Here is a 14,587-nt window from a genome sequence, read left to right on the forward strand (position 1 = left end):
TTCTTCTCAAGTGCACATGGGTCATTTTCAAAGATAGACCATATGTTGGGTCATAGGTAAAGTCTCTTCAAATTCAAGAAGATAGAAATCATATCAAGCATCTTCTCAGATCACAGTGGCATAAAACTGGAAATCAACTACAATAAAAACAATCCAAAAAAATCAAACACATGGAGATTAAACAGCATGCTATTAAATAATGACTGGGTTACCAGAGAGATCAAGGAAGAAATAAAAAAAAATCATGGCAACAAATGACAATGAAAACACAACAATCCAAAATCTATGGGACACAGCAAAAGCAGTCTTGAGAGGGAAGTTCATAGCTCTAAAAGCCTACTGCAAAAAAAACAAGAAACAATGGTAATAAATTACCTAACCCTACAACTCAAAGAGTTAGAAAGAGAGCAACAAGAAAAGCCCAGTGTAAGCAGAAGAAAGGATATAATAAAGATCAGAGCAGAGATAAACGACATTGAGACCAAAATAAAAAAACAATAGAAAAGATCAACAAAACCAAGAGCTGGTTCTTTGAAAGGATAAACAAGACTGATGAACCTCTAGCCAGGCTCACCAAGAAGCAAAGAGAGAGGACCCAAATAAACAATATCAGAAATGAAAGAAGAGAAATAACAACAGACCCCACCGAAATACAAAGGATTTGTTAAAAAATACTATGAACAACTCTATTCCAACAAACTGGACAACCTGGAGGAAATGGACATATTCCTAGAAAAATATAACCTTTCAAAACTCTATCAGGAAGAATCTAAACATCTCAATAGGCCAATAACTATGGAAGAAATTGAAGCAGTCATCAAAAAGCCTGGAGCCAGACGGCTTCACAGGGGAGTTTTACCAAACATTCAAGGAAGAATTAAAACCTATCCTCCTCAGACTATTCCAAAAAATTCAAGAGGAAGGAACACTTCCAAGCTCATTCTATGAAGCCAGCATCACCCTAATACCAAAACCAGATAAAGACAACACAATGAAAGAGAATTACAGGCCAATATCCCTCATGAACATAGATGCCAAAATCCTCAACAAAATTCTAGCAAAACGCATCCAGCAGTATATCAGAAAGATCATACACCATGACCAAGTAGGATTTATCCCAGGAATGCAAGTATGGTACAATATCCACAAATCAATAAACGTGATACATCACATAAACAAATTGAGAGATAAAAATCACATAGTCATATCAATTGATGCAGAAAAAGCATTTGACAAAATCCAACACCCTTTCTTGATAAAAACTCTCAACAAGGTGGAAATAAAAGGATCATACCTCAACATAATAAAAGCCATATATGATAAACCCACAGCTAACATTATACTCAATGGGCAAAAACTAAAACCATTTCCCCTAAGAACAGGAACAAGACAGGGATGCCCACTCTCACCACTCCTGTTCGACATAGTACTGGAAGTATTAGCCATTGCAATTAGACAAGAAGAAGAAATAAAAGGCATCCAAATTGGAAAAAAGAAGTAAAGCTGTCCTTATTTGCAGATGACATGATATTGTACATAAAAAAACCCGAAAGACTCCATCAAAAAACTAATAGACTTAATAAATGAGTTTGGCAATGTAGCAGGATACAAAGTTAATGCCAAGAAATCTTTGGCATTTCTATACACCAATAGTGAACCTACAGAAAGAGAAAATAAAAAAGCAATCCCATTTACTTTTTTTTTCTTATTATTTTATTTTATTTTATTTTATTTTTAAATAAATCTTTATTGTTCAGATTATTACAGGTGTTCCTCTTTTTTTCCCCCATAGCTCCCCTCCACCTGATTCCCCACCCCACCCCATGCCCTTACCCCCCGCCACTGTCTTCATCCATAGGTGTAAGCTTTTTGTCCAGTCTCTTCCCGCACCCCTCACACCCCCTCCCCCCTGAGAATTGTCAGACCACTCCCTTTCTATGTCCCTGATTCTATTATATTCTCCAGTCCATTCTGTTCTTCAGATTTTTTATTCACTTGATTTTTAGATTCACTTGTTGGTAGGTATGTATTTGATGTCATTTTGTTGTTCATAATTTTTATCTTTACCTTTTTCTTCTTCTTCCTCTTCTTAAAGAACACCCTTCAGCATTTCATGTAATCCTGGTTTGGTGGTGATGAACTCCTTTAGCTTTTTCTTATCTGTGAAGCTCTTTATCTGACCTTCAACTCTGAATGATAGCTTTGCTGGGTAGAGTAATCTTGGTTGTAGGTTCTTGCTGTTCATCACTTTGAATATTTTTTGCCACTCCCTTCTGGCCTGCATAGTTTCTGCCGAGAAATCAGCTGACAGTCGTATGGGTGCTCCCTTGTAGGTAACTAACCGTTTTTCTCTTGCTGCTTTCAAGATTCTCTCTTTGTCTTTTGCCCTTGGCATTTTAATTATGATGTGTCTTGGTGTGGTCCTCTTTGGATTCCTCTTGTATGGGGTTCTGTGTGCGTCCTGAACTTGTAAGTCTATTTCTTTCACCAGGTAGGGAAAGTTTTCTGTCATTATTTCTTCTAATAGGTTTTCAATATTTTGCTCTCTCTCTTCTTCTGGCACCCCAAAAATTCGGATGTTGGTACGCTTAAAGTTGTCCCAGAGGCTCCTTACACTATCTTCATGTTTTTGGATTTTTTCTTTTTGTTTTTCTGGTTGGGTGTTTTCTGTTTCCTCATATTTCAGATCTTTGGTTTGATTCTTGGGGTACGTTGATCTACAGTTGAGTTTCTGTATATTCTTTATTTCAGACAGTGTATGCTTAATTTCTGACTGGTCCTTTTCCATTTTTTTGGCATTCTCATTAAGGTCCTTGAAGGTCTCACTAAGCTCCTTGGAGGTCTCATTAAGTTTCTCGGCGGTTTTTAGAAGATTCTTGAGTAACCTTATAAATGTGGTTCTGAACTCTATGTCGTCCATTAGTTTGCTTTCCTCCATTTCTCTCATTCGTGACATGTTTCTTTGTCTCCGCATTTTGCTGCTTCCTTGTGTTGATGGAGTGGGTTTGTGTGGTAGGTGACCTATAGGGGCCAGTAGCTCAGCCTCCCCAATCACCTGAGGTGGACGCCTTTGGTACACCCCTTTGTGGGCTGAGTGCAAAGTCTTGGTGTAGTTAAGCCTTGATTGCTGTTGGTACACTGGGAGGAATTGACCTCCAGGCCAATTGGCTGTGAGGACCCGCTGTGTCTATAATGGAAGAACTGCTGCGCTGGAGACACGCTTATGGTGCAGGACTTGTTTCAGTGGGGCTTTGGTGCTCACTGAGTCTGCCTCTTGAATGTGTCACTTATGGATGCGAGGAGTTGAAATCTGGTGTCTCACACTGACCACTAGGTACACTGGCTTCTGGATCTCCAATGGGGTGCAGGTCAGCTACTGTCTGAGGCCACCCAGCAGGAGCTACAGCAAGAACTACAGTTTTCTCTTCTTTGCTTGGGGTTTGGAGGTTTTGGAGCTGTCTGACCCGGGCCGCAAGTTTGCTAGGTTAAGCTGCAATAGGGCAGGCCATTCATATGCTAAAGCCGCTGCTTGGAGCTTGGGTGGGTTCGTAGATTGTGCAGGGTGGGGTCTCAGCGCGTGACTAGGCTAGGGCGTGGCAAACAGCAATGGCTGCCAGTAAGCCGGCTCTGTGTCTCCAACAGTGTCCCCGAGTCCCGCGCCCCAGCACAGTAAACAATTACTCCTGCGCGCAGCCCTTCAAGCAAGCCACCCTCACTTTCCGACCCCACGGCAGACAGTCCAGCTTCTCCCCGTAGGAGTTTGGGTCCCCCGCGTCTCCCCAGAAACTGGAGTTCAGAGTAATCGGGAGCTTATCTCCCTTCGGGTTGAAAACAGCAGCGCTCCCAGTCACCCGTCGCCAGCCCGATTCGCGCGTCTCCGTACCTCAGCTTTTCAGCACTTGTGCACCCCTCAATGCTGTTTGCTCTTTCCTTCTAGTTGTAGAACTTCCACTCAGCCAGCTTTCCCGTGGTTCTGGGTGATAGATGTTTTGTCTTTTAGTTGTAGTTTTGAAATTGTTGTGCGAGGCAGCAGTTTAGGTGTTTACCTACGCCGCCATCTTGGATCTCCTCCGCAATCCCATTTACCATCGCACCAAAAAAATTAAGATACCTAGGAATAAACTTAACTAAGGAGGTAAAAGACCTATATGCGGAAAACTACACGACACTGAAAAAAGAGATAGAGGAAGACGTAAATAGATGGAAGAACATACCATGTTCATGGATTGGTAGAATCAACATCATTAAAATGTCCATACTACCCAAAGCAATATATAGATTCAATGCACTCCCCATTAAAATACCAACAGCATATTTCACAGACCTAAAAAGAACTCTCCAAAAATTCATCTGGAATAAAAAAAGACCCCGAATAGCCACAGCAATCCTGAGAAAGAAGAACAAAGTAGGTGGGATCTCAATACCATATTTCAAGCTGTACTACAAAGCCACTGTTCTCAAAACAACCTGGTACTAGCACAAGAACAGACATATAGACCAATGGAATAGAATAGAGAATCCAGATATCGACCCAAACCACTATGCTCAATTAATATTTGACAAAGGAGGCATGAACATACAATGGAGTTAAGACAGTCTCTTCAATAAATGGTGTTGGGAAAATTGGACAGATACATGCAAAAAAAAATGAAACTAGACCACCAACTTATACCATACACAAAAATTAACTCAAAATGGATACAGGACTTAAACATAAGACGGGAAAGCATAAAATACTAGAGGAATCCACAGGCAGAGAAATTTCAGACATATGCCAAAGCAATTTCTTCACTGATACTGCTCCTAGGGCAATGGAAGCTAAAGAGAAAATAAACAAATGGGACTACATCAAAATAAAAAGATTTTGCACAGCAAACGAAACTATCAACAAAACAACAAGAAAGCCCACTGTATGGGAGAACATATTTGTAAATGTTATCACTGATAAAGGTTTAATCTCCAACATCTACAGGGAACTTATACAACTTAATAAAAGGAAGATAAATGATCCAATAAAAAAATGGGCAACGGACCTAAATAGAATCTTTTCTAAAGAAGACAGAAGGAAGGCCAAGAGACATATGAAAACATGCTCAAAGTCACTAATTATCCAAGAGATGCAAATCGAAACAACAATGTGGTACCATCGCACACATGTCAGAATGGCAACCATCAACAAATCAACAAACAACAAGTGCTGGCGAGGATGCGGAGAAAAAGGAACCCTCCTTCACTGCTGGTGGGAATGCAGACTGGTGCAGCCACTGTGGAGAACAGTATGGAGTTTCCTCAAAAAACTAAAAATGGAGCTCCCATTTGACCCAGTGATCCCACTTCTAGGATTATATCCCAAGAAACTAAAAACACCAATCAGAAAGGATATATGCACCCCTATGTTCATAGTGGCACAATTCACCATAGCTAAGATTTGGAAACAGCTTAAATGCCCATTAGCAGATGAGTGGATTAGAAAACTGTGGTACATCTACACAATGGAATACTACACTGCTATAAAAAAGAAGGAATTCTTATCATTTGCAACAGCATGGATGGACCTGGAGAGCATTATGTTAAATGAAATAAGCCAGGCAATGAAAGGAAAATACCACATGATCTCACTCATTTATGGAAAATAAAGAACATTAAAACCTGATGAATAAAAAGATAGATACAGAGCCAGTAAAGCACCGAACAGACTGTCAAATTACAGCGGGAAGGCTGGGGAGTGTTGGGGAAGGAGGGAAATAGATCAACGAAAGGACTTGTATGCATGCATATAAGCACACCAATGGACACAAGACACTGGGGGTGGGGTGGGATGAGGGCATGAGACAGGGGCTAGGGGAGGCTGGGGGATGGTCAATGAAGGGAAAAAAAGGAGACATATGTACTAATATATGTAATACTTTAAACAATAAAAAAAAAAATCACCAGCCTCTCTCTGGAAGGATCTTGAACACATGTCTGGTGCCACCCAAGGGACAGGTTCCTGGATCACCCAGCTCTGATAGCCAATGGGGCTTGCCTTCTCAAGGACTGTAGTGAATAAAGCGGCAGCTAAAGGGTGTGCACATGATCATTCGCTACAACTATCCCACTAAATTTCAGCATAGAAGGAGCGAGCAAATAAAAACCTAGCTCCTAGTTGTTCCCTGGAAAAGATTTGACTGCATGCTTTCCCCGTTTCTGCCTTCTATCAGCCCAAATCTAGGTGTAGACTGAAATCATCCCCCCCTTCAGGGCACTGATGGTCTCGTACAGCCCCAAGTACTGGGGCCACTAAGGACAAAGACAGCAACTTGAACAATGACAAATGTTTAAAAGCAACCAGAAGCTTGTGCTGGGCTGATTGATGAAGTTCATCTCCCACACAAGACTAGTCTGTCAAGACTGGGAGAGGTGTCTCTTTTATCTAATGCCAATAGATAAAACCAATAGAAAGTCAAGGAAAAGAAAGAAACAGGAGAATATGTTGCAAATAAACAGGTAAATCTCCAGAAACTGATTTTAATAAAATAAAGATAAGTAATTTATCTGATAGGAAGTTCAAAATCATGGTCATAAAAATGCTCACCAAGGTCAGGAGAGCAATATATAAACAAAGTATTTCAACAAAGAGATAGAAAATATTAAAAAGCACCAAATAAATCACAGCGCTGGAGAATGTAATCACTGGAAAGAAAAATACAATAGAAGGGTTCAACAGCAGAATAGCTTAATGGAAGAAAGAATCAGTGAAATTGAAGATAGGGTAGTGGAATTCATCCATTCAGAGGAGCAAAAAGAAAAAGAAATATTAACCCTGTCCCTTAACACTGATGGTGTAGAGAAGTTTCATTACAAGTCTAGGCTGCAGGCATGTTACCTGTACTATAAACTGTTCTAATAGAAAGTCTAAAAGAGTTCTTAGAAATCTTCAAGGAATTGTTTACAAGACCAGGATTTTCCCCTGCACCTGTAGCTTCATTTGTCCAGACCAACTGCAATTTGCTTTCCGCTTATGTACATACAATATATTCTCTATATATGGAAATCCATTCATATACATGCACAAAAGTCAACTTAGACTGAGACCTTAGGATATTCAGACACAGTTCTAGAGGCTTCACCATATAGCTATACCACTAATTCGAATTATCTAATTCAACCATCACAGTAAACCAATGAAGTGGGTACTATGTGCCTCGTTTTAGAAAGTATAACTTGGTGGCATCGGAACTAAAATAACTTGTCCAGGAGATCTCACAGCCAGGAAGTAGCAGCGTCAGGATTTGAACCTGGCCCCAGAGCAGCTATTCTAATGGCTGTGATACCTGAGTTGTTCTCCCATAGAATACAATGTCTCACCACAAAAAGGAACTGCTTCAGTTTTCCTCTCATAAAAATGCATATTTCTATATAAGTATGACAAAGGTCAGGAAGGACCTGTTGGTGGCATAAGTCAGCCTGTTATAAAGATATAGATAATCTAAAGGGCATGATAGATGGAGGCTTGGAAAACAAGAATACATATCCTAACAGCAATGAAAATGGTAATAAGATGACCCTTAGCTACCTGGGGGTAGCCCAGTGTCTCCGTCAGCAAAAATGACTGAACATGCACTTCCAACACAGACTGTGTACATAACATGCTGTTGAGTCAGCTCCAACTCCTGGCAACTCTATGAATGAGTGATGTTCACTGTGTCCTGCCTTCAACAGCCCTGCTCAGAAAATTGCATGCATGTGCTATTGTCAATTCACAAATTAAAGATAGAAAATCTTAATTTATTTCTAAACTAGAGGCCCAGTGCACGAATTCATACACAGGTGGGGTCCCTCAGTGTGGCCTGTGGGGATTGGGCTGAAACTGGCAATCCAATGCTGCCTGCTGCTCCTGCTCATCCTGGCCTCACTGCGCTTGCCGCAGGCTCACGCCCAGTCAGTCCTGATTGGGAGATGTTCGCACTGCCATAGCGGCATTCGCCAGCAATGAGCCCTGCATCTGGCGCCCGTCCTGAGGTGAGGAGGGTGCCCAGGACATGATCGGCCCTCTGGGCGGGCAGTAGGACACCCTTGCCGGCCCAGAATCAGGAACTGTCCCGCTGATTTTCGCGCCCGTTGTCAAGAGCCACCTGGCAGCCGCTTTCATATTGTTTCTTCCTGGCAGAGCATCTAGGGAGGGGAAGCGACCACAGTGCCTGAGGCCAACTTCCAGGAGGCCTGCAGAGCTGTCCGGATTGTGCCGGTGGTGCCGGTCCATCAGAGCCTGGCCCATTCTCTGGAGATTGGAACTACAGGACTACTGAGGGAGTGAGTGGCTGCCGCCCGGCTGGTGGGCCTCCAGGATGGGTGGGTCAGCTGAGCAGCACTCCCGCTGGGGGAGCGCACTGACCACCCCACCGGTGGGGGGGGGGGGGGGGTGGGCAGCTCCTGCATTGAGCGTCTGCCCCCTGGTGGTCAGTGCATGTCATAGCAATGGGTCGACCGGTTGTTCAGTTATTCGGTTGCTTAGGCTTTTATATATATAGATTTGGGGATGAAAAAATAAATATAGCATGTGGGTAACATAAATCCCATTTTGGAGACTCTTAGTTTTAGCTATTCATGCACATTTATATATTCCATACTTTTAAAAGTCTGCCAGAGGCACATATTGAACCAATGCAGACTCCACGCTGCTCTGCTGAGGGAGTTGCTGGCAAGGGAAGGAGCCCTGGGACTGCCCCACATCTGCCTCTGTGAGTTTTGAGGATCTTTACTATGGCCTTGCGTACAGCAACCAGTGAGAAATTATGAAAACTTTAGGTCTTTGTCAAAAATCATCTGCCTTCCAAATAATAAAACACCCTCAAATGTTATTGTTAGGATTTCTTTAAAAGCCATGAAACTTAAGAAAATGAAGATCCTTAGCCAAAAAACATATATATAATATGAATTTATACACATACACACAGTTTCCAAAAATGTATACACCCTTTAACAGCTGATAAGTCACTTAATTTTTACTCCTTTTCAGGTTTAACTGATTTGAAATAATGGGTGAAGCCAGACTAAGTTTTGAACAAAGAAAATTTATCCTAAAGTGCCACTAGAGGTTTTTTTATGGGGATACATGAAAGACAAAGTTTACTGCACAAAACTGGCAACAGTGGACGAATTGAGGGCACACAAATACCGAATGAATGATTCTTGATGTTTGCGATTCCACTGCTTTGCATTATCAGCAGTGCCTGGACCAGTTCAGTCATCAGCTTGAAAACAGGCATTGACAAAAAAAAAATTATTCATTTCTGTAGATTCCTTTAAATTTTGAAATGAACTGTATGTTACTAAACCCTGACTTTATATTCATTCAAAGTGTGTATACATTTTTGGGACACCCTGTACACTGAGTGGCCAGATTATTATGATCTCTGAACACATAATAATCTGGCCACTCAGTGTATATCCTATATAATAAAAGGCTAATATGCAAATTGTCCCCTCGACCAGGAGTTCGACCAGCAGGCAGGCCAGCCAACTGCCCATGTCCCCTCCAAATGGCCAGGCTGACCGGACCCCACCCATGCACGAATTCATGCACCAGGCCTCTAAGATATATACACACACACACACACACACACACACACAAACACTGAGTGGCCAGATTATTATGAATTCAGAGATAATAATAATCTGGCCACTCAGTGTATATATAATGAATTTACATATGAATGCACATATATGAATATACTTATATGAATATACATATGTATGTATAAATATTAATAAATTTTCTTATCCAGGAAACATTTTTTTCCTCCTATATATGTATATAGGAGAATTAAAACAGTGATATATAGGTTGTGCAATTCCTTGAAGGTCTAAGGATACAACCTTCATTCATTCAACAAATACTTCTTGAGCACCTGTTATCTTCCAAGCCCTTTTCTAGGTCCTTGAGGATAACGATTATAAGAACAGGTACCACCCACTCCCTCAGGGAGCCCACCCCTGCACACCTATCAATCAGCTATCATACTGTGCAGCACACAGGAGTCAGACATGCTTAACGCTGAATTGGGTTTGTGACTTCTCTCATTTGAGGTCTTAAGAAATAAGAAACATTCTTAAGTGTCCAGGAGAGTTTTAGTATAACCCTAATTAACAAAAACAGAGATCCTCTTTGATTGTAGCTATGGCCATATAATTCTGCTTACAAAAATTATACTTCTTTACCTACAGTAGTGCATTTAATGTTATTCATGATCAAATTTTAATCAACCTGTAACAGTCTGTCATTCTCAATCCATTTCCAGATTTTATCAGGAAGCAAAAACTCTTGAAAATAGCATTATCCAACCACAAAACTAAAGTCATGGGAAGAATACAGGAAAGGAGCAATAGTATATGTCATGTTCAAAAAAATACAGAGCAACATCTCTGTAGTTCCAACAAAATTATGTCATTTGTATCACATAAGAAGCATCTATTGAACAGTTTAGCCTCATGCCTAGTATGGGCTTATGTACAACATCATCTCTGTTCACACACATTCCAAATGGTTGGTGTTTACAGTTTATTCAGTCTTTTTGTAAATAGGAGGCATCCAGAGGTAATTCCAGAAGTTAGTATAAATATATACTGAAATGCTCAGAGTTCAGTAAATGCTTGCAGTGACACTGACATTTTTTAAAGATGTCAACACAATGGTTACATTTCCTTCATGGCCACATTTCGTCTAAACGTCCCACAGAGTTGGCTGCATGCTTTTCATTGCCCATGACTCCACCTACTTGGACACAGGCAGTAATATCCCCTTCTCCCAGCAAACGTGCTGAGAGAAGTAGAGCCACAGCCCAGAGCAGCTGATTCACAAGCCTTCCACAAAGAACAGCCCTTTCCTCCTGAGGGAAAGCTCTCCACCTCCTGGAACAGAGTAGCATCAACCAGCCCAGAGATGAGTGGTTCAGGACCTCAGGAAAACCAGCCATCAGATCGGAGGTTTGGGTCACAAATGGGTGGGAAAACAGACAGTAAATTGTAAGACATATTCTGAACTTGACACAGAGAGGAGACATGCACATTTTCTGGTGAAGACTCACCTTTAAGTGAAGAATGTCCCAAGACAGTCCACCCAAGAGGCAACTCCAGATGGGTCAGTGCCTGCACGAGTTCCTCATCCAAAGCAGGCAGCGCTCCCACCGTCAGGGCAAACGGGGTCAGCAAGGTCTGATGGCTACTGGCAGTGAGGCGATCGGCCTGGGTGACCAGCAGGCGGGCCAGCCTGCAGGCCATGTTGTCCACGTAGGTCACGGAACCGGAGCCCATGGTCACCGGGGAGTAACCTTCTGAGCAGAGGCACACAGACACTGTCACCGTCTCCTGAAGCCCGTGGCCTGGATGACAAGACAGTGAACAGTTCACCCGGAGTCTATGCGAGATGCTGTCACCTGCCTCACCGCACTACCTACACAGACCACATGCTCCAGGAGATGAAGGCAGAAAAGAAACGCAGCCAGTTATCTTTAAATGTTGCCGAGCCTGTAGGGCCAAATTAAAGCCAACTCCATCTTCTTCCAGTGACGCCTAATTTAAAGCCAACCTTTATGAACTCTGAGCATTTCAGCATATATTCTCTGAAGATTACCAGACACTGTTATTTGGCATATCTTAGCCTTTTCCATCTACCCCACCCCCTGAATTCAAGTTTGTCATCTTAAAGGTCTCTGCCCTTTTCTGCTCTCCTGTTTCCTCCTGAGTCACACATTTTTATGTACTTATTTAGATGACAGTTTTATGAAATAGCACAACATGATGACCCAAGTTCACCCTCATTCCACAGAGCTCCACTGAATATGAGTTGGGATGGGTAATGACGACTCAAGAGAAACATTTATATATACTGTTCAGTGCCCACCCCCACCCCCACTTCTCACAATGGCCTCTCTGTCTTGCGGGTGTTCTTAACACTCCTATTGTAGGTGGTCACCTAATCCTGCTGTCTGTTCCTCCTTACATGTCTCTTCTTTCATCTTGCCAAGGTTGGTGGACTTCTGTTTTTATGCTACCCTTGGCAGAATTTCCAGGAATTAGTACCACCAAATCTCTGTAATTATGGTAATCATAGCTGGACAGAAGGTTAACATTCAGTCACCACTGGTCCCCAAGCATATGGCTAATGCACGCAGGCCATTTCTGCTCTGCCTTACTCTCCAAAGCCATTCCCCAAATGCGATGCACCCAGGCCTCAAGGAACAAGAGCATCCCAGGTTAGTAAGCAAGAACTACTGCCATTTTCACATTGACTTTTTTAAATGGTCTAATGTGCCAGCACAGAATGCAGCCCCCTCCCCAGCCCACGCATATCCAATATGTCACACAGAAACCTGTCCTACATACTTCTGAACGGTTACCCAGGGAAATTTAAGGTTCAGAGACAGGCACTGTCACCTAATGAAGGTAAAAACCCTCACTTCTAAGCAGGCCACACTATAATAAAAAGGATTTTCTTTAACACGCAAGGAGTGGGAAGGAGGTTCGCCCTTTCATGCGTAAGTAAAGAAAAAGATAAAACAAAAGTGTTGAGATTAGAAGTGGCACTTTAGTTATTTTTATTCTTTCTCTATGAAAGTCTTCATCCAAAAGTAAACCAAGAAAAGAGGGGGAAGCTCAAGGCAGGAAAGACAAAGCAAAAGGAAAAAGGCAAGAGAGACTCGCAGTCAGAGCGACTACCATTAATGAGATGTGACTTTTTTTTATTGTAAAGATGGGAGTTGTTGAGCCAGAGAAAGAAATACTTAAAAGTGCCCACAGAACAACAGATGGATTCAAGCCCAGGTAGCTGAAAGGTCTTTGTACATCTCTACAGTTTTCACTACGCCTGCATTCACCTGTTTACTGTCTACCTTCTTTTGGCAAGTAACAGACATACTGCAGAAGCACATTTTTTCTCTAAAATGAGGCCAATCTTACCTATAAGAAAACGTGATGTTTCACAGTTCCCTATATGATACGATTTAAGAGTAACTCAAAGACCCAAAGTTAAATAAAACTTACCAATGACAAACAGAAACAACAAAAACCTCCCTTCCTGCAGGCAACGTCTAATTTCACCTTTAGGCTAGAGCTTGATGTCCCAATGTACAACCCACACCCTAGTTGAAAACACAAAACAATTGTATTTGAAAGGGGCTATTAGCTCATGATAACACATTAACATGACACAGTAATTTGTCATCTGTCACCATGGTGATTGAAGAAGATATCTGGGAGAATTACAGGTTTTAGAACATGACCAGTTGGGTGGTGGGAAGAGAAAGTTCTGGAGCCTGAGATCCAGCAAGGAAGCTTCTGGATGGACAGGGTGCCAGGTAAGGAACCCAGCCACCAAAAGGAGCAAGCAGGGGAAGGGAGACCCTAGGCCAGCGTACTGGCCACAGGGAATGAGGAAGGGAGAATGAAGGCAGATTCAATGTCCGTCGGCCTGAGCCATCCCTGGCAATGGGACCTGGGACTACAGGAGGTGATCCCGAGATACAGTGTCACCTCCACTGCACTGCATCCAAAGCACACCCAGCCTTGAGAGATGATGGAAGGCTAGGCTGCTCAGAGAGCTGCAGACACAGCTGGAAGAACCTGGGACGTGAGCTAACCCTTCCTGACACGCACAGACACACGCACTCTCACCCACTCATCCCTGGGAAGCACTGTTGACTTTCTCTTCCTGGCTTTCTTCCCAGCCTCTGTCCCTGGTGGGACGATGCTCACAGACAGATTTCCCGACTGCTTAGTAAAGAAGACACCTCACCTGGAATGCTGGACTGGAGAATGTTGTCCTCCGTGCGCTCGGCAATCACCACGTGTCTCTGATGAGATCCGTTATAAATAAAGTAAAACTCGGCATCTTTAGGAAGATAGACATTTTTGTCAAACTTCGCACAGACCGTCATCTGCCCCTGAAAAACGAACAAGGTGGGGCATCATCACACTTCCTCATCCTGGCTCTAAGAAACCACACAAAGGCACCTGCGTCCACCCAGGGCGGTTTGTCACGTTCACTTCTCGTGAGAGCGCTCAAATAGTACGAGTCCGTCTTTTCAACAGCAACGTTTGGGTGCTTTCTGATATATTGAAATATGAGTGTCAGAGCTGGTTTGTTCTGGTTTGAAAGTTGAAGAAGTTTAGAGTGTAGTGAAGTTTTTTTCTTTTTCATTTAGGGGATGTGAAAACGTGGCACTTTGTCTTTTACTCTGTTTGAATTGCTACCTGCTGAGCAACATTGCTTGTATTCATTTTTTCCTCTACCTGAGATACCACCCTGGCATAAAGATTCAAAATGATTATTCTTTAGCTATGGCCTTACCCTGGACTACATACATCAGAGTCTGTTGTGAGAACCTTAAATGTTTGCACACGTTGCCAAATAAAGACAGCCACATGCTCCCACACTTGCTGTGCCTTTTCCAGTAGCTATTTGTCATCTCTGAGGGATTTCCAAGTCCTCTCTCTTATCTGGCCTGGCTTCATACTTTCTCTTGAGAGCTTCTGGTTGGAACAGAGCCCTGGTCCCAAGGACAGGCGTTGCCACCCTGAGCCACCAGGGCACACTCTGAGGAAGGAAGGC

General features: G+C 42.5%; 1 protein-coding gene across 4 annotated transcripts in view; it reads right to left on the reverse strand.

The window, feature by feature from the left end:
- Window positions 1–14,587, reverse strand: part of ARHGEF28 (Rho guanine nucleotide exchange factor 28) — a 297,368-nt gene that overhangs the window by 174,205 nt on the left and 108,576 nt on the right. For 3 of the 4 annotated variants that reach the window (XM_080682721.1, XM_080682719.1, XM_080682718.1), the window contains exons 3-4: window positions 13,772–13,919; window positions 11,067–11,360 (exon numbers count right to left, since the gene is read on the reverse strand). In XM_080682721.1, coding sequence (XP_080538847.1) covers window positions 11,067–11,360; window positions 13,772–13,919 — 442 coding nt within the window. The remainder of the gene's footprint in view (window positions 1–11,066; window positions 11,361–13,771; window positions 13,920–14,587) is intronic. The other variant, XM_080682720.1, reaches the window with a different exon arrangement.

The sequence above is a fragment of the Plecotus auritus genome, assembly GCF_963455305.1.
Source record: "Plecotus auritus genome assembly, chromosome: 7".
In the NCBI taxonomy this organism is placed as follows: Eukaryota; Metazoa; Chordata; class Mammalia; order Chiroptera; family Vespertilionidae; genus Plecotus; species Plecotus auritus.